A 25,393-nucleotide genomic window follows, 5' to 3' on the forward strand; every position below is an offset into this window, starting at 1 on the left:
CAGTGGTTTTTATTTTGAAAAACGATCATTTTTTAGCAAGTTATGATCAATTTTGGATTATGCTAATTCGTTTCTTAATAGACAACTGGGCGTGTTTTTACTTTAGACCAAGTGGGCGTTGTACAGAGGAGTGTATGACGCAGACCAATCAGTGACCAATCAGCATCATACACTTCTCATTGTTCCAGCTCAGCTTCTTTCACTGCACAATCACACTGTAACAATGGGCTGTAACAATGGGCTGGAACAATGAGAAATGTATGACACTGACTGGTCACTGATTGGTCAGCGTGATACACTCCTCTGTACAACGCCCAGTTGGTAAAAAGTAAAAACATGCCCAGTTGGTCATTAAGAAGCGAATTAGCATAAATCTAAAATTGCTCAAAAATGATCGTTCAAAATAAAAACCACTGTTATCTACATTACAGCGCCGATTCAATTATGTAGGAGATAGGGCACTAATAATCTGGTGACAGAGCCTCTTTAAGCTGAATTTAAAGCTTTCTGACAGACGGTCTCACATTATCCACAAACAACCTCTCCAAATATAGAATTCATAGTGGATTCTAAGATAATGATCTGCCCAGGCCTGATGTAATTTAGCCGTCCCAAACCATAACATTTCCTCCACCATGCTCTCAAGTCATTTACCATTTTTTTTCTGCTTAAATGCGGTCTATAATTTATGTCAAATATGTCTTCTGGCACTGGAGACAAATAACTTTTTGATTCTTCTTTCCATAGCAGACTATTCCAGAAGTGGTTTTTTTTTGCGCCTAGGTGTTCATATGCAAACTGTAGTCTTGCCCTGATGTTTTTACTCGATAGCTAGGGTCTTCTTTTGGAGTACCCCCATGTAGTTTTCATTTTTGCAGCATTTTTGAAATGGTAGACATCAAGAGTGGCAAAATCCACATGTAGATCTTTAAAGAAATTCTAGGGTTCTCAGATATTTCTCAGCATCATGTTCTGCTCTCAGGCTGATACAAACTGGCCTGGACCATTTGGCAGTTGTCTGAAATCTCCACATGTAGATGGTTTTCTGGAGAGTGGAACGATTGATATCTAATAGCTTGGCCATCTACCCTTTCCTGAATCATGGACATCCATAACCTTTCTGAAGGCCTCAGGGCGCTCTGGATCTCGGCATGGTGATACCACACATTTCAACAACAAAGGGCAAACCATACGTCAAAGGTTTAAATAAGACACTGTAAAGTCCATGATTGCGGACCATCGTTCAGACTTACAATCTGACGGCTCCGGCCATGGACGTCTGTGTTCCCGGCGGCATCTCCCTCCAGGGAGACGCCGGCACTAACTTCCGGGTTCTGTGACTGGTTCCCGCAGGACGCGCGCGCACGGCCTTAAAGGGCCAGTACGCGTCCAGCTGTCTATTATCAGTAATTAGCCCAGAATGCTGCTGTACTATAAAAAGGTCTCTGCCCACTTGTTCCTTGCCTGAGCGTTGTTGTATACCTAAAGTTTGTCTTGCAAATGGTCTCCCAGTGTTTTCCAGTTCCCAGTGTTACCCGTTCCTGTTGCCTGTACCCTGTATCCCGTACTATCGTATCTAGTGTGCCATCTACAGTGAAGGTCAAGTCATGTCTTCCGCTGCATCTACTGTGCCATCTAGGGAACATTTGCAAGACTAACAGAGGAATATGAACAATGCTCAGGCAATGAGCAAAGGGGCAGGGTACTTCTTATAGCCCATAGTGATCATGGGCTAATTAATGTTTTACATGTGCGCGCACTGGACCTTTAAGGCCGGGCCCGAGCTTGCGTACGCACCCTACAGGACAGAGAAGAGTGGAGCGGAAGTGAGCGCTGGCCTCTGCTGGGGAGGAGATGCGGGCCAGCGCTCACCAGACCATGGCTGTGGCCGTCGTGGGGTGAGTAATCCCGACAGTCTGCGGCCATGGACGTTACACAAGGTTCAGTGACAATTAAGCTTCTCTGCTTTGTAAGTAAACAAGACTCTTCTTTTCTTCCTTATCTCCACAATAATTTTCTTTCATAGATCCTAGTCAAAGTTGACCTCCAGTAAATATAATTTGGGTGTTTGGCAGATCCAGGCCAAGTCCACCCAAAAAAAAATTAACAAACACTTTATTGGCTGTTTAATATCTGTGAATAATATGATGTGTTTAGAATCTTTTTTTGTGCTCTTATAGCATTTCCCCCATTCTAAACCTGAGAATGGTTTCTTCTCTATGTGAATTCTCTGGGGAGTTTCAAACTTTGATTTCTTTGTGAATCATCTTCCACTTATAGAACATCAAAATAGCTTCTCCCCTGTGTGGTTTCTCTGATGAGCCATAAGTTTTCCTTTAGTAATGAAACATTTCCCACATTCTGAACATGAAAATGGCTTTTCTCCTGTGTGACTTCTCTCATGTTTAGCAAGACTTGATTTTTGTGTAAAACTTTTCCCACATTCTGAACATGAATATGGCTTCTCTCCTGTATGAATTTTCTCATGTTTTGAAAGACTTGATATATGTGTAAAACATTTTCCACATTCTGAACAGGAATATGGTTTCTCTCCTTTGTGTATTCTCTCATGTGCAACAAGACTTGATTTATCTGTAAAACATTTCACACATTCTGAACATGAATATGGCTTCACTCCTGTATGAATTCTCTCATGTTTAGCAAGACTTGATTTCTGTGCAAAACATTTCTCACATTCTGAACATGAATATGGCTTCTCTCCTTTGTGTATTCTCTCATGTGCAACAAGAATTGATTTTTGTGCAAAACATTTCTCACATAGTGAACATGAATATGGCTTTGCCCCTGTATGACTTCTCTCATGTATAACCAGGCTTGATTTATCTGTAAAACATTTTCCACACTCTGAACAGGAGTATGGTTTCTCTCCTGTGTGAGTTCTCTGATGATTCCCAAGTCTGGCTTTAGTAATAAAACATTTCCCACATTCTGAACATGGATACGGCTTCTCTCCTGTGTGAGTTCTCTCATGTCTAACAAGATCTGATTTTTGTGCAAAACATTTCTCGCATATTGGACATGAATACAGCTTCTCCCCTGCGTGAATTCTTCTGTTTGTAAAAGGACCTGAAATTTTTGTGAACGGTTTACCACATTGAAACCTTTTACCCCCTTTCTGAGCTGTACTTGTGGTAACAATTTGTGATTGGTCAAGAGAAGGTGCCTCATGATTAGGGGAATTATAGGATAGATTGGTACGGTGAAGTCCTGGATGTACATTAAGGGTAATGAGGTTTTCTCCTGAAGACTGCTGCATGATATCTTCATCTTCTACTTTATAATTTATTGATAACATGAAGTTTCCCTCAGAGTTCTTACTGGGATTTTCTGTTAGGGTTAAAAATGTATTTTGTGTCAAAACACAAAGTTGACAAATTTATAACATTAATATTAGGCTGGAAACCCACATGTAGTGTTTTGAGCCAAGGCCAGAAGTGGGTCAAGCAGGAAGGAAAAATTTAAGCTGTGCCATTTGAATCCACTCCTGGTTTCAGCTCAAAAACCTGCCTCAAAAACTATATGTGTGATTCCGGCCTTTTAACGCTTTGTATAACACTTTAAAATATATCGATGACAAAGTCCAGGATTCTGGTCTACACCCAGACCTCCACTTCTATTACATAGATCTTGACCTAATGAAAAAAAATAAAAAATATATTTTTTGAAAAGCAGAACATTTTCTGCCAATAAAGCCTGTCCTCTGCCAACACATTTGGCCTTTCAATACTAATTCAACATACATCTTAACTTAATGTTATTACAGACAACCTAATCTTGGCCATAGTCTACATTTAACAAGATAATGTGTCAGCAGACAAAGCACACATCTCAGGCATGACAATGAGGTCTGTATATCCCTATGGCTGAACAGTCACCGTATCTCAATTTAAAGGACCAGTGTCACGAAAAAAAAATTTTTTTAGATCTATTTGCTTTTAGTGTTTTATTTTAAAAAAAAAATTTTATTTGTGTGTTTGTGTTTTACTTTTTTTATTTTTTCACTTTTTCTTGTCCATGGGGGCTGCCATTTTTCTTTCCATCTCTGTATGTGTCGATTAACGACACATACAGACATGGAATACGGCATACAGTCCCATAGTGAATGCGAACGGGGCCCGTTCCATCCACTATGCTGTACGCCGTCCAAATTGAACTGTGCGACGTCCTGCGCCATTTTCTTGTGGACCGGATGTCGCGGCCAGACAGTAAGATTACTACTTCCGGTCGCGGCTTCCGGACTTGTGCACTTGGAGCGGAGGTAGCAGACGGACCGGAGGGAGCGGCGGCGGCAGGAGCTGGTAAATTAGGTCTGTGTATGTACGTGTTTTACTGTGTGTTTACTACTGTATGTAAACCTACTACACTGTGTGTTAGCTCAAAAAATGGCGACACACAGTGTAGGAGGTTTGACCGTTCAATCCCCTCGTTTCTCCCGGCACTAGCCAGGATAAAGGAGGGGGGTTTCTGAGAGCTCACTAGAGCGAGAGAGTTTTCTCAAATTTTGCAGCATAAAGCAATGTGGTTGATTTACCACATGCAATGCTGCAATTTTGGGAATTGCTCCATCTAGTGACCAGCACTGGGAAATATTATAAATTAGAATCTAATTTATAATATTTCCTGACTCGTGAACATTTTTTTAAAAATTAGAACAATGTTTAATCACCTATACACTAATTGTTTAACCCTTTCAAGACTGAGCTCATTTTGACCTTCATGACCAGCCCGATTTTCTCAAATCTGACATGTGTCTCTTTATGTGGTAATAACTCCGGAATGCTTTTGCCTATCCAAGCGATTCTGAGATTGTTTTCTCGTGACATATGTTAGTGGAAAAATTTGGTCAAGAAATTCATTGCTTATTTGTGAAAAACACCAAAATTTTGAGAAAATTTGCAAAAATTATGATTTTTCTCATTTTAAATGTATCTGCTTGTAAAACAGATAGTAATACCACACAAAATAGTTACTATTTTATATATTCCATATGTCTACTTTATATTTGCATAGTTTTTTGAACATTATTTTATTTTTCTAGGACGTTACAACGTTTAGAACTTTTGCAGCAATTTCTCACGTTTTCAAGAAAATTTCAAAAGGCTATTTTTACAGGGACCAGCTCAGTTCTGAAGTGGCTTTGAGGGCCTTATGTACTAGATAGACCCCATAAATCACCCCATATTAAAAACTGCACCCCTCAAAGTATTCAAAATAGCATTCAGAAAGTTTCTTAACTCATTAGGCGCTTGACAGAAATTAAAGCAAAGTAGAGGTGAAATTTACAAATTGTATTTTTTTTGCTGAAATTCATTTGTAATACATTTTTTTCTGTAACACAGAAAGTTTTACCCGAGAAATGCAACTCAATATTTATTGCCCAGATTCTGCAGTTTTTAGAAATATCCCACATGTGGCCCTAGTGTGATAATGGACTGAAATACCGGCCTCAGAAGCAAAGTAGCACCTAGTGGATTTTGGGGCCTCCTTTTTTTAGAATATATTTTAGGCACCATGTCAGGTTTGAAGAGGTCTTGTGGTGCATAAACAGTGGAAATCCCCCAAAAGTGAGACGGTTTTGGAAACTACACACCTCAAGGAATTTATCTAGGGGTATAGTTAGCATCTTGACCCCACAGGTATTTTGCTATATTTATTGGAGTTTGTCCGTGAAAATGAAAATCTACTTTTTTCTGAAAAAACATAGAAATGTTTAATTTTTACAATGAATAAAGGAGAAAAATTACCCCAAAATTTGTAAAGCAATTTGTCCCGATTACAGCAATACGCCATATGTGGTAATAAACTGCTGTTTGGACCCACGGCAGGACTCAGGAGGGAAGGAACAATATTTGGCTTTTGGAGATCAAATTTAGCTGGAATGGTTTTCGGGTGTCATGTCGCATATGCAAAGCCACTGAGGTACCAAAACAGTGGAAACCTCCCAAAAGTCCCTTTAGGGGACTGGAACGAGCGATCATTAGGTCGCTGGTACAATACACTGCAATACTAATGTATTGCAGTATAATGTCATTTTACAGGCTCCTGTAACAGCGCGATCGCTGTTCCTGTCTGTTAGTCCCGGGTGTCAGCTGTAATACACAGCTGACACCTGCAGAATATGGAGCGTGCACAGCGCATGAGCCCGCTCCATAAATAACCCCTCGCACCACGACATGCTATTAAGTCGTGGTGCGCGAAGGCGTTAATGTGCAGCGGATGGTGCAAAGTGAAAATTAAAATGTTCCACTGATATGCCATTTTAATGCACAATATATTGTGCCCAGTTTGTGCCACTGAAGACAAATACCTCGTACAATGTTGAGCGGGTTTTCCCGGATATAAAATGTCATATATGTGGACGTAAGCTGGTGTTTGGGCACGCTGTGGGGCTCAGAAGGGAGGGAACACCATTTGGCTTTTGGAGCGCAGATTTTGCTTGGTAACTGTTCTGTTTGGGGTTTTGCTGGTATTTCAGTTTATGATGTGGGGGCATATGTAACCTGTGCGGGGTACATCAGGGCATAATAAGAGGGTATAATAATGGGGTACATAAATAATAATTCGCAGATATGTGGCCGGTGTCGCACTGATAAATGGTGCCCGATCTTATCCGCTTTTGGAACACTCTGCACATTTTGCATCGCCATATTCTGAGAGCCAGAACTTTTTTATTTTTTCTCCAACGGAGCCGTGTGAGGGCTTATTTGTTGCGGGACAATCTGTACTTTTCATTAGTACCATTTTAGGGTACATGTGATTTTTTTTAATCACATTTTATTAGATTTTTTTGGAAGCAAAGTGACAAAGAAACATAAATTCTGACAATGTTTTTGGGATTTTTTTTTTTTACAGCGTTCACCGTGCGGTATAAATGACATTTTACTTTATTCTGCGGGTCGGTACGATTACGGCGATACCATATGTATATAGGTTTTTTATGTTTTGAGGTGATTGCGCAATAAAATCACTTTGATAAAATTATTAATTTTTTGTCACCATATTCTGAGAGTAATAATTTATATTTTTCCGTCAAAAAAGCGGTGTAAGGGCTTGTTTTTTGCGGGACAGGTTGTAGTTTTTATTGGTATTATTTTGGGGTACATGCGACCTTTTGATCACTTTTTATTCTATATTTTGGGAGGGTTGATGACCAAAAAAAAGTGATTCTGATATTGTTTTTTAATTATTATTTTTTGCGGTGTTCACCGTGCGGGAAAAATAATATTATAGTTTTATAGTTTGGGTCGTTACGAACGCGGTGATACCAAATATGTGTACTTTTTTTAACATTTTCATTTTTTTCCTATAATAAAAGACTTATTATAAGAAAAAAAGCATTCTTTTTTTTTGTAACTTTTATAACTTGTTTTTACACTTTTATAAAACATTTTTATTACTTTATTTTTCACTTGTTACTTGTTTTACTTGAAGCCTGGCAGCACTGATCGCTGCTATAATACATTACACTACCTAGGTAGTGTAACGTATTATAAACTGTCAGTGTGACGCTGAGAGTCACACTGACAGGAAGCTTATGAGAACCAGCATCCGGCTGGTTCTCATAGGCTGCTGTGCATGGCAGACCCGGGGGCTGTTATATGGCCCCCGGTTCTGCCTTATAACCGACTGCAGCACCCGCAATCGGTCCCCGGGAAAGTTTGTTGTAGCAACAAACTTTCCAGTTCGTTGCTACAACACACTTTCCCTGCGATCACATGACCGGGACCCGAACTAATCAGGTCCCGATCATATCTCCGGGACCAGAGGCAGGTGATAACAGCGCGATCCGGGTGTCAGCGCTACTCTGAGACACCTGGATCGCGCTTTTAACACCCACCGTGAATTCACGTCGGCACTGCACAGAGCCCAGCAAGTGCCGACGTGAATATACAGTGGGCGGTCGGGAAGCGGTTAACTAAAAAAAAAAAAAAAAATGTTTCTAGTGACACATTCCCTTTAATAGAACATCTTTAGAAAGTAGTGGAATAGACAGAGCGAGGTTATCAATCAAAATCTGTAATAATCTGTAATTCCAGTACCTTGATAGAACAGCCTGAATTCTTAGTGAATTTCTAAGAGGGTTCTATCAAGTACTAAAAAGGTGGACAAAATTAAGTGGCCTCTGAGCACAGGTTATCATTACTGAAATGTCTTTAAACGTCCTGTACAGCAGCTCCCCCCCCCCCTCCCAGGCATATTTTTAAGTTTTAGCCATGTGACAATAGCAAATTGTTGTTCTATTCCTCTGCTAACCTATATTTATTTGGTCTTGTTTTTCTCAGAACATGTAGGGCTTCGATACTGAGCAATAAAATAAGTTATGTATCTCTGATGGAGTGGAAAACTCTGCTGCACGTTTTTAAACATCCTTGCAGAGATAGGTGTGGACCACCAGGACGTTTATAGTCTATGGGTAGTCAGCAACTGGTTAAAATAGGTGCTTCCTAAATAATCATGGATCTGTTTTGTTTTTTAAATCCAATATATATATAAAAAATAAAAAATAAATCTTTAAACCCACTTTGAGAACTTCTTAAAGACCCTTAAAGCGTGCTAAATATTTTAGATGACTTTTCAGAATAATCTATCATATGTGTGTACAGGAGGAATAACACTATTTCTGCCCATTACATGACTTGTAGATGGCTTTTTTGTTTAGCAGTCTTCCCTCTGAAGGCTCTTTCTTTAATTCTCAGTTTTCGCTGATGTAGTGGGTGGATTCTAACTGCTATCTTGTCTTCTATACACTGCGCAGACAGAGCAGAAATCCATCCTAGTCCACTATCTCTCTGAAGCACACTCTTAGAAGCTGCCGCAACATGAAGCACATCATACAACATTAAGAAGCAGCGTAGCGGAAAATCCAGCACTGGGGTGAAATAACTCTTACCAGCAGCCTAAGTCACCTCGATCTGCTCCGGCTCTCCCTCCCTTTCCCTCTTCAAAGACTTCTATTGGCAACAGTGTCTGTGTCATTGTGCTCCTGACCCCCCCTTACCCTCTCCATAGACTTCTATAAGCAGCAGCGTCTGTGTGTCTCTCTCTGCTTCTCCTCCCCATTGGACTGTATTTGTGTCACCTATTTCTATCTCTCTGCTCCTGCTTCCCCTACCCTCTCCATAGACTTCTATGGGCAGCATCATCTGTGTCTCTCTCACCTAGTGGCACTAACTTCACATAAGATTTGCATGGATAAAATGACTAAATTTTAACTGTAAGTAAATCACAAGGTTGATATATATCTGGTATACTATTAGATTAGCTTAAGATGTTTGAAAAGTTAGTGTCAACTTAAAGAAGACATGTTCCAAAAGAGATATTTAGTGTACAGTTGTAATGTCCATGGTCGCTGACCATGAACTCCTTCCATCCAGTCGACACCCTGCTGTCAAGAGATGTCTGCACATACGGCCGTCCTTCTCCAGTGACCACCAGGGTGCGCTCACGAGCTCAGTCCAGACTTGTTGGCGATTTGAGCTAATTGCTCAAGAGTACCCTGAGCTATAAGAAGGTCCCAGCCCCATCCTCCCACGCCTGAGCTTTGTTGTTGTATTCCAAGTCTGTCTTGCAAATGGTCCCCTAGTGTTTCCTGCTCCCAGGGTTTCCTGTTCCTGTATCCTGATCTGGTGCAGTGCTGTAGCCGTGCTGTATACCACGCCTGCCCTGCTTCTCCACGCCTGACGTCTACCTGCTGCCTAGTTCCTGCCAAGCCTGCCTTGCTGCTGTCCGAGCTGCCACAGGTACCCTATATAAACTATAGACTCTGACCTGCGCCCTGTTGGCCAACTGCCATACCACAAAGGCGGTACGACCCAGTGGGTCCACGAACCCTACGTGACAACAGTAGTAGATAATAACGCAGATTCAATTGATTGATATTGCAGCCTAAGGTTGTACTACGGAAATATCCTGACGACAACCTGTCCCCTTGTGACTTGTGTGCAGAGTTGTCATGGGGATCTTGTGTGTTTTCTAATAGTTCCTCAATTCTTGTCCCAGCGTCATATTAAATATAGAACTATAATAAGGATCTTTCTTCTCAGCTGTTATTAGGGGATTTCTAATGATTGAACCAAATAAATTACAAAGTACAAAGGCAATAACTAAAATGTATGTGGTTTTTAATTTTGATTAACTCACAAAATTATGCTCAACCAGTTGAGGACGGCCCACTGTATATATGCGGTGCAGGAAGCTTGCTGCCCAAGCGATTGGGAGCTAAAGGTCGGTTGCCCTGGAGAGAAGGCAAAAGTGGTTTTCATGTACACAACGCTCAATGAGCGCTAGGTACAGAATAGAGGCCACTGCCTCTATTGGTCCCGGTGGTCACGTGAATGGTCACATGACTGCAGAGATGCCGGTAGTGAGAGGCTGCTGTTGGGTCTAACTAGACCCAGCACAGCCCTATCAGTAACAATAGTTACTATAACATGGCTGATCTCCCCTGCTGTGCAGCGCCAGTTACAAAGGAGATGTATAGTGTAAAAAAAATTATACAAAAATTATGAAATAATAAAGTTCCCCAAATGTCTGTTCTGATCTTTGAGGGTAAGGCCATAAAATTAAAAAGGTAAAAAACAAAACAAAAATAAATAAAATAAATATTACATATAACCCCCACCCCCTTGAGAGACGTTGCCCTCGCCAGTCATCGTCATAATGCTAAACCTGACACAATTATCCTAACATAGACATGTAGGATATCAAAATATACATTAGAAAATGACTACCCGGAAATAAAAAGTCTATTTTAGGGTAACACTATATTGCTAGAAAAATTAGCTAAAAAGCAAAAAAGCATGTATTGTAAAAAAAAATTCAACTATAAGCCTAAAAATGCTGAAAAAGTTAAAAGCATTGATCATGAAAAAAACATTGCAAATATCACGTCGCTAGCCCAACAAATAAAAACGTTACAGCCATTTAACTGTGGATCAAATCAGATATAGCCGTCAGCTGAATAAGGGTCTGACACACTGCCTAATGGAATACTTTGTTTTATGATAGAGGACAGCTCCAATAAAAGAGGCGTGCAGCAGCATGGTCATCAAATTCCCCATCATTGTACCAACAACAGAATGTAATAGAGTTTTCTGCTGAAAGCACCTGCTCTAGTGCTAGAAACACTGCTGCGCGTTAATGAAAGGACCTCTAACATATATATTAGGAAATTACTCGTAATGGAGTATTTAACCCCTAAAATGTTGGCTTTAATATGCCTATTATAGGTCTTTAAGGGGATGTCCAGGATTAGATAAACATGGCTTCCTCCAGAAACAGCATCACACCTGACAATTGGTCATGTCTGGTATTGCAACTAATCTACATTCAAGTGAATGGAGCAGAGCTGAAAATCACACACAATCTATGGAGAGGTGTGCCACTGTTTTTGTGATCACAGTCTTGTCGTCCTTGTCTGCGAGAGCGGAGGAGTGAGAGTGTGAGCGCGCATAGATCCGATGCCGCTGCTGATGATACCCACAAAGCCACGGAACAGCACACGCTCTCCTCTCACCAGCTCTTGCTGTGACACTGTTCGTAGCCGATTGGACAGTGTCACAGCGATAGTACCACGCCCCCTTGCCAATTACACACCCCATTGACAGTTCAGGGGGTTATTTAGATATCGGGCGCCAAACATAACGGCACCGATATCTAATTAACGGAGGAGGATAGGAAAAAATTTTTTAAGTGCCCCAGGATTTGTGCAGCCCTACCTATTACATGGTGTACTCAGATGCACATGTATGGCCAGGTGTATGGTTCTCCTTAAGTTGTTAAACTGAGTTTTCTCAGATCCCGGCTATTAGTGCAGTTGTTTATTACAGCTCAAAATCTGATGCTAGGCCTAGTGCATGACCGGATTGATAGAACACCTTGTAGAGAACTTCTATGTGCAGTCACAGCTCCCTCAGGTCCTGCACTATGTATAACACATTGTCTGACGTGTTACTGTAATGTAGAACTAAGGAGGAACCTCACCTTAACAAACCTCCCAATTCACCATTACTTACCTGTGGTAACACCTCCTGGAATTTCCTCCTCCACTTCACTATTACACGATTGATCGCCCCTCACCCGCTCCTCATCTTCTTCATCCTCCACTTTAATATTAGTCAGATCTTCCCCCTGATTTCACATATGTAACAATTCAGTACAATACAGCAGAGAGTGTGAAGAATCTAACAGATCAACATAAGAAACCACCAAAATCTATGACCAAAAAGCTCTACATCCCCCTATATAGATCTGGTATAGGACTCAGCTTCATCTACCTGATGATTCTCTGGGACATTGTGATTTTCCTCTAGACAGTCCTGGGAATACAGAGGACTGGGACATCTCTCTGGTGGATTTCTTCTCCTGGATCCATCTGTAGGAAACACAGTGACAGAATACATGACTACTGTATATCTACTGTATATCTGTCCATATATCAGACACTTTTCTCTAGACGTCTATGTTTACTGATCAGAGCCTAAATCACAATGTTGAGGTCCTCACTACCTGTGTTGATGTTCCTGCGCCTTGTAAGCCGCAGGAGTAAAAGAGACTGTGACCTACCATAGCGAACGTCGGGGCGCCGACAGCTCCCTGCTCCGCCATAGTATTTAACTGTGTCTGCGTTCTGTGGTCGCAGATACACTTGAAAGTGGCAGGACACAGTGCACCCCTATTTTAAGAGTTCCCTGCCAACCAAAAAATTCTCAAGGTGGTGCTTGCTTATTAGCATCTAATAGGCTATGTACACATTTTGTAGGCAATATTTCCCATATTTATTTAAAAAAAATATATATATATTGGTTTTAGGAGATTAAACACGTTTGTTTTTTTTAAATGGACTTTTATTAAAAGTTTTTATTTTTGTTTTCATACAGCTGTTATGTCTCCTCTATACACAGAAGCTGGATCATTCGCTATCAGCCGAATCTGTAAGTGAAGTCACCTGACGACGCAATTGAGAGCGGGTCGGTGTCTGTAACACACAGGATCACAATAATATCGATCACATCTAAGATGAAGAACATGGATACATAGGACCCGCTCTCAGCCGAGTCGTCAGTTCACTTCACTTACAGATTCGGCTGATAGAGAATGATCCAGCTCCTGTGTATAGGGGAAACATTTCAATAAATTCAAATGAAAAAAACCAAAATCAAATATTCAATGGAAAAAATAATTGCCTACAAAATATGTACATAGAACAAGTGGGAAAAAGCTTTTACTTATCCATGTGATTCTGAGATTGTTTTTCCGGAACACATTGTATTTATATTAGTGGTAAATTCTGCTCCATACATTCTGTGTTACATAGTTAATAAGAATGAAAATAGACACAAATCCATTAAGACCAACATATAATCCTATCGTGTTGATCCAGAGGAAGACAAAACCCCCCATGAAGTGGATGACAATTGTCTCATTAGTGGAAAAACTCCTCCACGATTCCAAATCTGGAAATCACAATAAATCCCTGGATCACCGTCCGATCTCCTGAATCTAGTACAAGGGTCTCAAGCACGCGGCCCTCGGGCCGCATGCGGCCCCTGGGGCTGTCATCTGCGGCCTGCGGGACACAGAGCCGCTAGACTCTGGAATTCCCCGACATCACTATCCACATATGAACAGCGATGTCTGGGGCTTCCCCAGAGCCGAAGTCCCGTGCAGAGCACTAGTATCGGCTCTGCTCCGGGACTCTGTGGAATTCCCTGACATCGCTGTCCATATATGGACAGTGTGTCAGGGTCTTCCCCAGAGCGGAATCCCGGGCAGAGCGAGAGTACATGCTCTGCTCTGGGACTCTGTGGAATTCCCCAGAGCAGGAGTCCCAGTGATGTCAGGACCACAGCTGGAGTCCCAGGAAGAGCCTACTAGCGCTCTGCTCCGGGACTCCAGCTCTGGGCAAGCCCCTGACATCACTGCGGCAGAATCCGCGGAGGGCACTGCGGCAGCATCCGCGGAGGGCACTGCGGCAGAATCCACGGAGGGCACTGCGGCAGCATCTAAAAAGGGACTGCCCAATCTTGACGTGTGTCTGCCAAATGCTGCCAACTGAGCCGCCGGACTGCATTTAGCGACACTTAAACTGGATTGTTGAAATAAGCATGTGGAGAAATATCTCAAATTTTAAACCTAGCGCTATTATTATAGTAATGTAGTATTATTATTATAGTAATGTAGTATTATTATTATTATTATTATAGTAGTAATATAGTGTTATAGTAGTTCAAATAAGTAATTTATTAACAATCATTTTGTGTTGTATCAAATTTGAAAGTAATGCGGCCCGTCAACTTTTTCTATATGCGGCCGAGTTTGAGACCCCTGATCTAGTACCTATGACTTGTGATATTAAAGAGTACCTCCGGTTATACGGACATAATATAGGAAACTATTATACTGCCGGAGTGTGCCAATAATCCTCTTTCTAAATAACTTGTATTACCATGTTTACTTCTAACTACAGCACAACTGCCCATAGTCTGTGCTGCCGGCTTCTCATAACTCTGCATCAGGAGACAGATTGTCCTGCTCGCCTCCGTGGCTCCTGTATCCAGAACGGCTGCCAGCGCTCTACAATGTAATGTCACCTCTAATGCAGAGTTATGAGCAGCCGGCAGAACGAAACGTAGGGATCTAACATGATGTAAAAGGAGCCGAAATTGTGGAGCTCCTACATTACATGTTATTGTACAAACGTGTATATGTGCTGCACATGACGCTATTAAGACTTCAACATGACCGCCTGTCCAGCCTGTGCCCACAGTAATGCCAATATATATATCTGTCTCTTCTTACCTTGTGATGTGCGTGGCCGGTAGTTCTCCATCATGACCTCCTCGTACAGATCCTTGTGTCCTTCTAGATACTCCCACTCCTCCATGGAGAAATAGACAGTGACATCCTGACACCTTATAGGAACCTGACACACACAATGATACAGTCATTACCCAGACACCTCCAGTGCTGTTACTATAGAATTTCCCAGCAGTGTCACCTCTCCAGTCAGCAGCTCCGTCATCTTGTAGATCAGTTCTAAGATCTTCTTCTCATGTATCCGGGAGTGAGGGGGAGGCGCTGTGATGGGGCTCTGACTACTGCTCCATCCTCCTGACTCCTGGATGATGGGAGTCGTACAGTCACCCGATGTCTTCTTCACTATTGTGTACTCCTGCGTATGGAGAGAGACACTTAGATTGTGACCCCGCTGTATAGAGCTCTAGTGACCCCACATCTGTAATACTGGAGACCTCACCTACAAAAAGACATTGAGAAAAAAAGAACGAGGCCAAAACTAAAATGGAAATAATATTGGGGGTGACTAGATGGACCATGTGCTCTCCTCCTGCCGTCATCTTCTATGTTTCTATATAGAGGTCACCCTGAACCTCCAGGTTCCTTGTCATTCTCATTGCTCTACAACATTACTATTGCTGCATTGGTGACATGACACATAACTGACCATATTGGTGGCTGATCTTCAGCTTCTTGACGTCACTTGGAAGGTCTGGACGCTGTTATACAGGACACTGGATTCTTCCTATTACTTCCTATTATGTATTGTCCCTTCCCTATGTGTGACTTGTTCTATAATGTAGAAAAGTTTACCTCTCCGCTCAACAGGTAGATGATCTCCAAGGTGAAGTCTAATATTCTTCTGCTCATCTCATTCCTGTCCTTGTCCATCCTTGGTGGGTCATTCAGCAGAAGGAACGTTGTGGAGAAGATGAGAAAACTGGAGGAACGGGAGGATCTAGTACTGCAGACGTCTTTATGAAGAAAGGAGAAGATGGAGATCATACAGGGGACAACATCATGTGTGACATACAGAACCTCACTTATTGATCATTGAGAGAAACATCTTCTCAGAGCCGTCACCACATGGAATAAAGGGGTATTCCCAACACAGACATTTCTCCCCAGTATATGCCAGAAATGTCTGATAGATGCGGCTCCACCTCTGGCCGTGCTCAGCTGTTTCTGGACCTCCTATACAAGTGAATGGAGAGAGTCGTGCACATGTGTGGTCACCTCTCCATTCATTCTCCGCCTGGATGCAGTCATCACCTCACCAGGCGGGTCGGGGGGAAACCCGTTCTCCTCATAGAGATGGGAACCCCATATATCAGACATTTATGGCATATCTCTCAGGTGAGAAGAGTAAAATGAAGACATTCCTCCCCCCCCCCCCCCGAGACAATGAAGACCGGACTCCTGACAACCTGAGACATGGCGGATACGGGGGAGACATTGCTGACATCAGGGGCGTAACTAGGAAAGACTGGGCCCCATTGCAAACTTTTGACTGGGGCCCCCACTCCCCTGGGTGTCAAACAACCCCCCCTTGTAGATAGTGCCTTTTTACAGCACCCCCTGTAGATAACGCCATACAGCCCCCCCCGTGTAGATAACGCCATACATCCCCCTCTGTAGCGAACGCCATACAGCCCCCTCTATAGATAACGCCATACAGCCCCCTCTTTAGATAACGCCATACAGCCCCCCGTGTAGATAACGCCATACAGCCCCCACCGTGTAGATAACGCCATACAGCCCCCTCGTGTAGATAACGCCATACAGCCCCCCTGTAGATAACGCCATACAGCCCCCCCTGTAGATAACGCCATACAGCCCCCTCTGTAGATAACTCCATACAGCCCCCCTGTAGAGAACGCCATGCAGCCCCCCTGTAGGTAACGCCATACAGCCCCACTGTAGGTAACGCCATACAGAACCCCCTGTAGGTAACACCATACAGCCCCCCCCTGTAGGTAACGCTATACAGCCCCCCCTGTAGGTAACGCAATACAGCCCCCCCTGTAGGTAACGCCATATAGCCCCCCTGTAGGTAGCGCTATACAGCCCCCCTGTAGGTAACGCTATACAGCCCCCCTGTAGGTAACGCTATACAGCCCCCCCTGTAGGTAACACTATACAGCCCCCCCTGTAGGTTACGCTATACAGCCCCCCCTGTGGGTAACGCCATGCAGACCCAACCCCCCAAAAAAATCAGACCTATAGTGTGTCCTACAAAAGACATGTATCCCCTATCCACAGGATAGGGGATACATGTGTGATCGCTGGCAGCGATAGGGAGAACGGGGGACCGTAAGTCCCCTGAAGTTCTTCATGACTAACCTCTGACTTCCGGCGTCTTCGAAGCTCAATAAAAATGAAAGGAGCGCTGGTCACGCATGCGCACAAGCACGAACGGCGTGCCATTCATTTCTACGGAGCTGCCGACACAGACCCCGGAGGTTTGTGATGGAGAACTTCAGGGGACTTTCAGTCCCCCATTCTCCCTATCAATGCCAGCGATCACACATGTATCCCCTATCCTGTGGATAGGGGATACATGTCTTTTGTTTAATGGCAGAGCGGGGAGATACCTCCCTGCTCTGCCGTAGTGTTCAGTGGCGTCGCGCTGTAGTAGCCATAGCGGCAGCTAGCGGGGCCTCCGGCCATGGTGGAGGCCTGTGCCAGCGTGTAACACGAGCCCCCTCATGCCGCGGGCCCCGTAGCAGCTGCTACAGCTGTAGTTACGCCACTGGCTGACATCTCACAAGATGCGTTTTTTTGGTGAAGTTATTAGTCACGTACAAAAAATCAACGCCATAAAAAATTTTTCATAAAAAGTGACCATAACTACAGCTCGCCCCACAAAAAACAAGCCCTCACTCCGTCCGATCGACAGAAAAATATTCTCTGGCTCACATCATGAAAAACGATAGAAATTTGGTATCGCCATAATTGCATTGACCCGCAGAATAAAGTTATCATGACGTTTTTACCACAGAAAAACAAATGGAGGACTCACAGATTTTTTTTCGAATTTCACCACACAAAAAAGTTTTTTTCAGTTGCAGTGACATTATGTGATACTTTATGACGCCCTGAAAAACTACAACTCGTCCCGCAAAATATAATCCTTCACACTGCGGGACTGACAGAAAAAAAAAAAAGTTATAGACCTAAGAAAACAAAGAGGGAAAAACTAAAAATCACCTGGTCATTAAGGGGTTAACCTGCAATGCGGATTATAAACACGCAGGATATCGGATTTATACTGCGTATTCGCTACGCATTTGTTGCAGAATTTCCCCATTAAGTTCAATGGGAAAGTCAAGTTCCGCAACAAACGCCATTGTTCCCAGAATCCTCTGTGGCTAAACCGCATGTTCACAGCAACGCTGCAGGCTACACATATATAAAAACAAAGGCATCATGTGGCTCCTGCAGCCAATCACAGGCTGGAGAGGTCACATGCCATTATAGGGGTCCCTTGGAGACAGAGCAGCCGTAAGAGCAGGGACGTGTTGCTATGGTAACGCTCGGAGAGGCGAGGATCGGCCTTGTTGTATTTCTGTAGTAGAAGTTGCGGAGGATTATACGTCCACAATTTGGTGAGAATATTCGGCCGGGTTTCCTTGCATGTTGTGGGTCGTATACGCTACGTGTGAACATTCCCTTAAAACACACGGTGAACGACATTAACAAAAAATGTATAAAAAGTTAATGTATAAGTTGTATGTACCCATAACTCCCAACTGTCCCGGATTCAGCGGGACAGTCCCGGATTTCGGGTTGTATCTCGCTGTCCCGGGTGGCCGGTGGTATGTCCCGGACTCCCGGTGTCAACTGTATCTACATTCTTAGGACACAGATACAGTTGAACCCAAAGCTGAAGCAGGGAACCGTCAGCTCCCTGCTTCAGCATTAGTACTGAGGACTCCCCGGGCACAGAGTTATTTTAAGCGCTGATAACGGGGATGTCCTTAACGTCACTGTCCATATATGGTCATTGACGTCAGTGGCTCCTCCTGTAGCGGAATTCCCGGCCATAGCGCGGCCGATGCTCTGGCAGGGGATTCCGTCCCTTGAGGGAGTCCCAATGGCTACAGGAGGGGGTAGCACTATGTACAGGGGGTGTGGCACTATCTACATGGGCACTGTGGCACTATCAGGGTTGCCAACCTCCACTTCAGTAATTTCTGGACGACCGAGCTAAAAATCACGGACAGACAGACCAAAATGTTTATGGACACATTACACAATCCAAAGTAAGGTCTCATGCACATGGCCGTAGCCATGTGATTTCCCCAAGATTACTACTGTCACGGTCTGCAAATTAAAAAAATAGGACATGTCCTATATTTTACGGGCCATAGAAATTAATGGATCCGTATTTTGAGCCGCAATTACGGATCCATAATTGCGGATCAAAATGATGGTCGTGTGCATGCGTTCTAAGTGATAATAAAGTGCATAAGTAACACCTTTTTATAAGTGATCACATGAGTGGGATAGTAAAGATGAGTACGGGCACAACTCAAGTTGCATTAAAAAAAATGATTAAAGTAATAAAATTCAGATATTAAAAATAATTGATATAAAAAAAAAAAAAAAACACTGCGTGGCTTTGAACCGGGGACCTTTCTCATGTAAGGCAAATGAGCTAAACACTACACTACAGACCGTGATACTCAATAGATCTTGACCAGTCAGGGTGTCGGATGGTGGAGTCTGCTGCTGGTTAAGGACTACCAGATGAACACTGCACTGCTGGCTGCTGCCTGCGCTGGGACTGGCAAACAACTGTATGGAGAAGCTATGGGGGCATTATACTGTATGAGGGCAGCTATGGGGGCATTATACTGTTTGGAGAAGCTATCGGGGCATTATACTGTATGAGGGCAGCTATGGGGGCATTAAACTGTATGGAGAAGTTATGGGGGCATTATACTGTATGAGGGCAGCTATGAGGGCATTATACTGTATGAGGGCAGCTATGAGGGCATTATACTGTATGAGGGCAGCTATGGGGGCATTATACTGTATGAGGGCAGCTATGGGGGCATTATACTGTATGAGAGCAGCTATGGGGGCATTATACTGTATGAGGGCAGCTATGGGGGCATTATACTGTATGAGGGCAGCTATGGGGGCATTATACTGTATGAGGGCAGCTATGGGGGCATTATACTGTATGAGAGCAGCTATGGGGGCATTATACTGTATGGAGCAGCTATGGAGGCATTATACTGTATGAGGGCAGCTATGGGGACATTATGCTGTATGAGGGCAGCTATGGGGGCATTATACTGTATGGAGCAGCTATAGGTGCATTATACTGTATGGAGCAGCTATAGGGGCATTATACTGTATGAGGGCAGCTATGGGGGCATTATACTGTATGGAGCAGCTATGGGGGCATTATACTGTATGAGGGCAGCTATGGGGACATTATACTGTATGAGGGCAGCCATGGGGGCATTATACTGTATGAGGGCAGCTATGGGGGCATTATACTGTATGAGGGCCGCTATGGGGGCATTATACTGTATGGGGGCATCTATGGGGACATTATACTGTATGAGGGAAGCTATGGGGGCATTATACTGTATGAGGGCAGCTATGGGGGCATTATACTGTATGAGGGCAGCTATGGGGGCATTATACTGTATGGAGCAGCTATGGGGGCATTATACTGTATGAGGGCAGCTATGGGGACATTATACTGTATGAGGGCAGCTATGGGGACATTATACTGTATGAGGGCAGCTATGGGGGCATTATACTGTATGAGGGCAGCTATGGGGGCATTATACTGTATGAGGGCAGCTATGGGGGCATTATACTGTATGGGGGCAGCTATGGGGACATTATACTATATGAGAGCAGCTGTGGGGGTATTATACTGTATGGAGCAGCTATGGGGGCATTATACTGTATGAGTGCAACAATGGGGGCATTTTACTGTATGGAGAAGCTATGGGGCATTATACTGTATGAGAGCAGCTATGGGGGCATTATACTGTATGAGGGCAGCTATGGGGCATTATACTGTATGGGGGCATTATACTGTATGATAGCAACTATGGGGCATTATACTGTATGGGGGCAGCTATGGCACAATATACAGTATAGGGGCAGCTATGGGACAATATACTGTATGAAGAAGCTATGGGGGCATTATACTGTATGGGGACATCTATGTGGGCATTATACTGTATGAGAGCAGCTATGGGGGCATTATACTGTATGAGGGCAACTATGGGGACATTATACTGTATGAGAGCAGCTATGGGGCATTATACTGTATGAGGGCAGCTATGGGGGCATTATACTGTATGAGGGCAGCTATGGGGGCATTATACTGTATGAGGGCAGCTATGGGGGCATTATACTGTATGAGGGCAACTATGGGGGCATTATACTGTATGAGGGCAGCTATGGGGCATTATACTGTATGAGGGCAACTATGGGGGCATTATACTGTATGAGAGCAGCTATGGGGCATTATACTGTATGGAGGCAGCTATGGGGGCATTATACTGTATGGAGGCAGCTATGGGGGCATTATACTGTATGGGGGCAGCTATGGGGGCATTATACTGTATGAGAGCAGCTATGGGGCATTATACTGTATGGTGGCAGCTATGGGGGCATTATACTGTATGAGAGCAGCTATGCGGCATTATACTGTATAGGAGCAGCTATGGGGGCATTATACTGTATGAGAGCAGCTATGGGGCATTATACTGTATGGAGGCAGCTATGGGGGCATTATACTGTATGAGGGCAGCTATGGGGGCATTATACTGTATGAGGGCAGCTATGGGGGCATTATACTGTATGAGAGCAGCTATGGGGGCATTATACTGTATGGAGCAGCTATGGAGGCATTATACTGTATGAGGGCAGCTATGGGGACATTATGCTGTATGAGGGCAGCTATGGGGCATTATACTGTATGGTGGCAGCTATGGGGCATTATACTGTGTGGTGGCAGCTATGGGGGCATTATACTGTATGAGGGCAGCTATGGGGACATTATACTGTATGAGGGCAGCCATGGGGGCATTATACTGTATGAGGGCAGCTATGGGGGCATTATACTGTATGAGGGCCGCTATGGGGGCATTATACTGTATGGGGGCAGCTATGGGGACATTATACTGTATGAGGGAAGCTATGGGGGCATTATACTGTATGAGGGCAGCTATGGGGGCATTATACTGTATGAGGGCAGCTATGGGGACATTATACTGTATGAGGGCAGCCATGGGGGCATTATACTTTATGAGGGCAGCTATGGGGGCATTATACTGTATGAGGGCCGCTATGGGGGCATTATACTGTATGGGGGCAGCTATGGGGACATTATACTGTATGAGGGAAGCTATGGGGGCATTATACTGTATGAGGGCAGCTATGGGGGCATTATACTGTATGAGGGCAGCTATGGGGGCATTATACTGTATGGAGCAGCTATGGGGGCATTATACTGTATGAGGGCAGCTATGGGGACATTATACTGTATGAGGGCAGCTATGGGGACATTATACTGTATGAGGGCAGCTATGGGGGCATTATACTGTATGAGGGCAGCTATGGGGGCATTATACTGTATGAGGGCAGCTATGGGGGCATTATACTGTATGGGGGCAGCTATGGGGGCATTATACTGTATGAGAGCAGCTATGGGGGTATTATACTGTATGGAGCAGCTATGGGGGCATTATACTGTATGAGTGCAACAATGGGGGCATTTTACTGTATGGAGAAGCTATGGGGCATTATACTGTATGAGAGCAGCTATGGGGGCATTATACTGTATGAGGGCAGCTATGGGGCATTATACTGTATGGGGGCATTATACTGTATGATAGCAACTATGGGGCATTATACTGTATGGGGGCAGCTATGGGACAATATACAGTATAGGGGCAGCTATGGGGCATTATACTGTATGAAGAAGCTATGGGGGCATTATACTGTATGGGGACATCTATGGGGGCATTATACTGTATGAGAGCAGCTATGGGGGCATTATACTGTATGAGGGCAGCTATGGGGCATTATACTGTATGGGGGCACTATGGGGGCATTATACTGTATGAGGGCAACTATGGGGCATTATACTGTATGGGGGCATTATACTGTATGATAGCAACTATGGGGCATTATACTGTATGGGGGCAGCTATGGGACAATATACAGTATAGGGGCAGCTATGGGGCATTATACTGTATGAAGAAGCTATGGGGGCATTATACTGTATGGGGACATCTATGGGGGCATTATACTGTATAAGAGCAGCTATGGGGGCATTATACTGTATGAGGGCAACTATGGGGACATTATACTGTATGAGAGCAGCTATGGGGCATTATACTGTATGAGGGCAGCTATGGGGGCATTATACTGTATGAGGGCAGCTATGGGGGCATTATACTGTATGAGGGCAGCTATGGGGGCATTATACTGTATGAGGGCAACTATGGGGGCATTATACTGTATGAGGGCAGCTATGGGGCATTATACTGTATGAGGGCAACTATGGGGGCATTATACTGTATGAGAGCAGCTATGGGGCATTATACTGTATGGAGGCAGCTATGGGGGCATTATACTGTATGGTGGCAGCTATGGGGGCATTATACTGTATGAGAGCAGCTATGGGGGCATTATACTGTATGAGAGCAGCTATGGGGCATTATACTGTATGGTGGCAGCTATGGGGGCATTATACTGTATGAGAGCAGCTATGGGGCATTATACTGTATAGGAGCAGCTATGGGGGCATTATACTGTATGAGGGCAGCTATGGGGGCATTATACTGTATGAGGGCAGCTATGGGGCATTATACTGTATGGGGCTGCTATGGGGGCATTATACTGTGTGGGGGCAGCTATGGGGGCATTATACTGTGTGGGGCAGCTGTGTGAGACATTATACTGTATGAGGGCAGCTATGGGGGCATTATACTCTATGGAGCAGCTATGGGGGCATTATACTGTATGAGAGCAGCTATGGGGGCATTATACTCTATGGAGAAGCTATGGGGCATTATACTGTATGAGGGCAGCTATGAGGGCATTATACTGTATGAGAGCAGCTATGGGGGCATTATACTGTATGAGGGCAGCTATGGGGGCATTATACTGTATGGTGGCAGCTATGGGGGCATTATACTGTATGAGAGCAGCTATGGGGGCATTATACTGTATGAGAGCAGCTATGGGGCATTATAATGTATGAGGGCAGCTATGGGGCATTATACTGTATGAGGGCAGCTATGGGGCATTATACTGTATGGAGCAGCTATGGGGCATTATACTGTATGGAGCAGCTATGGGGGCATTATACTGTATGGTGGCAGCTATGGGGCATTATACTGTATGGGGGCAGCTATGGGGGCATTATACTGTATGGAGCAGCTATGAGACATTATACTGTATGAGGGCAGCTATGGGGGCATTATACTGTGTACGGCAACTATGGGGGCATTATACTGTATGGGGCAGCTATGGGGGCATTATACTGTATGGGGCAGCTGTGTGAGACATTATACTGTGTGGGGCAGCTGTGTGAGACATTTTACTATATCAGGGCACCGGTGTGGACAATATACTGTGTGGGGGCATCTGTGTTGGCATTATACTGTGTGGGAGGCACTATGGGGGCATGATATTGTATGGGCTGAACCGGGTGTGTATGGGCGGGGATTGGGGAGGATTAGAGGCGTGGCTTACGCATGCCGCATCGTTGTCCCTCTTTACACTACTTGGAAGTTGGGAGATATGTGTATCTAATATTATGTGATTAGAATATACGACTAGTCCACAAAACATCAGACCACAACTAAGACGGAAATAACAACTTACCACAAGGAGGCCGCCACTGAAGGGGTTAAATTTCTGCTCAGTCTGGGTTTAGGAGTCCAGTGGGCGTGGTCACTCAATGATTGACAGCTCTCTGTATACAGGGATACAGGGTTGACTGATAACAGAGAGAACACCCGACCAACGCCTGCTCTTCACCTCTTACACGGCAATAGCTGAAGGGCCTGTGATGACGTCATCACCCTGTGACCAGGGCAGAAGGGACGGAGCTTATCAGTGGAGAGGAGACGTGAGGGATGAAGGACCTGTGATGATGTAATCTCCATGTGACCAGGGCAGAAGGGACGGAGCTTATCAGTGGAGAGGAGACGTGGGGGATGAAGAAACTGTGACAATTTCATAAGCACGTGACCGGGGTGTCAGGGGTGGAGCTTAGAAGTGGAAAGAATGAGCGATGTATGAAGGACCTGTGACGATGATCACGTGACATGAGGCGTCATGAGGATTATGTGACTAGTTAGATGAAGGAGTGATCGGAGCTAAACAGTGTAAAATATAATGTGTTGTGATGACGTCACCACCAAGTGACGCGGCAGGAGGGGCGGAGCTTATCAGTGGGGAAGAGACGGGGATAAAAGACCTGCGGGGCTCCTGTTCTGTGTGGGGAAATGATGGATTCAATGTTTTCTTCTATTGTTTGTAAGCAATTGTGTGAGAGCTGGAGCCAGGGGGATGGTGGGAG

At 44.2% G+C, this 25,393-nt stretch overlaps 1 protein-coding gene across 1 annotated transcript; it reads right to left on the reverse strand.

Moving 5' to 3' along the window:
- Nucleotides 1-452: 452 nt before the first annotated feature.
- On the reverse strand, nt 453-25,036 carry LOC142664171 (oocyte zinc finger protein XlCOF7.1-like). Its single transcript, XM_075843238.1, has 7 exons — nt 24,694-25,036; nt 15,631-15,791; nt 15,020-15,193; nt 14,821-14,944; nt 12,297-12,394; nt 12,036-12,150; nt 453-3,348 (listed from the first exon to the last, which is right to left on the reverse strand). Exons 2-7 carry the CDS (start codon nt 15,706-15,708, stop codon nt 2,285-2,287), a joined length of 1,653 nt encoding a protein of 550 aa, XP_075699353.1. The 5' UTR covers nt 15,709-15,791; nt 24,694-25,036; the 3' UTR covers nt 453-2,284.
- Between the last annotated feature and the right edge of the window lie 357 nt (nt 25,037-25,393).

The sequence above is a fragment of the Rhinoderma darwinii genome, chromosome 1, assembly GCF_050947455.1.
Source record: "Rhinoderma darwinii isolate aRhiDar2 chromosome 1, aRhiDar2.hap1, whole genome shotgun sequence".
NCBI classification, from domain to species: Eukaryota; Metazoa; Chordata; class Amphibia; order Anura; family Rhinodermatidae; genus Rhinoderma; species Rhinoderma darwinii.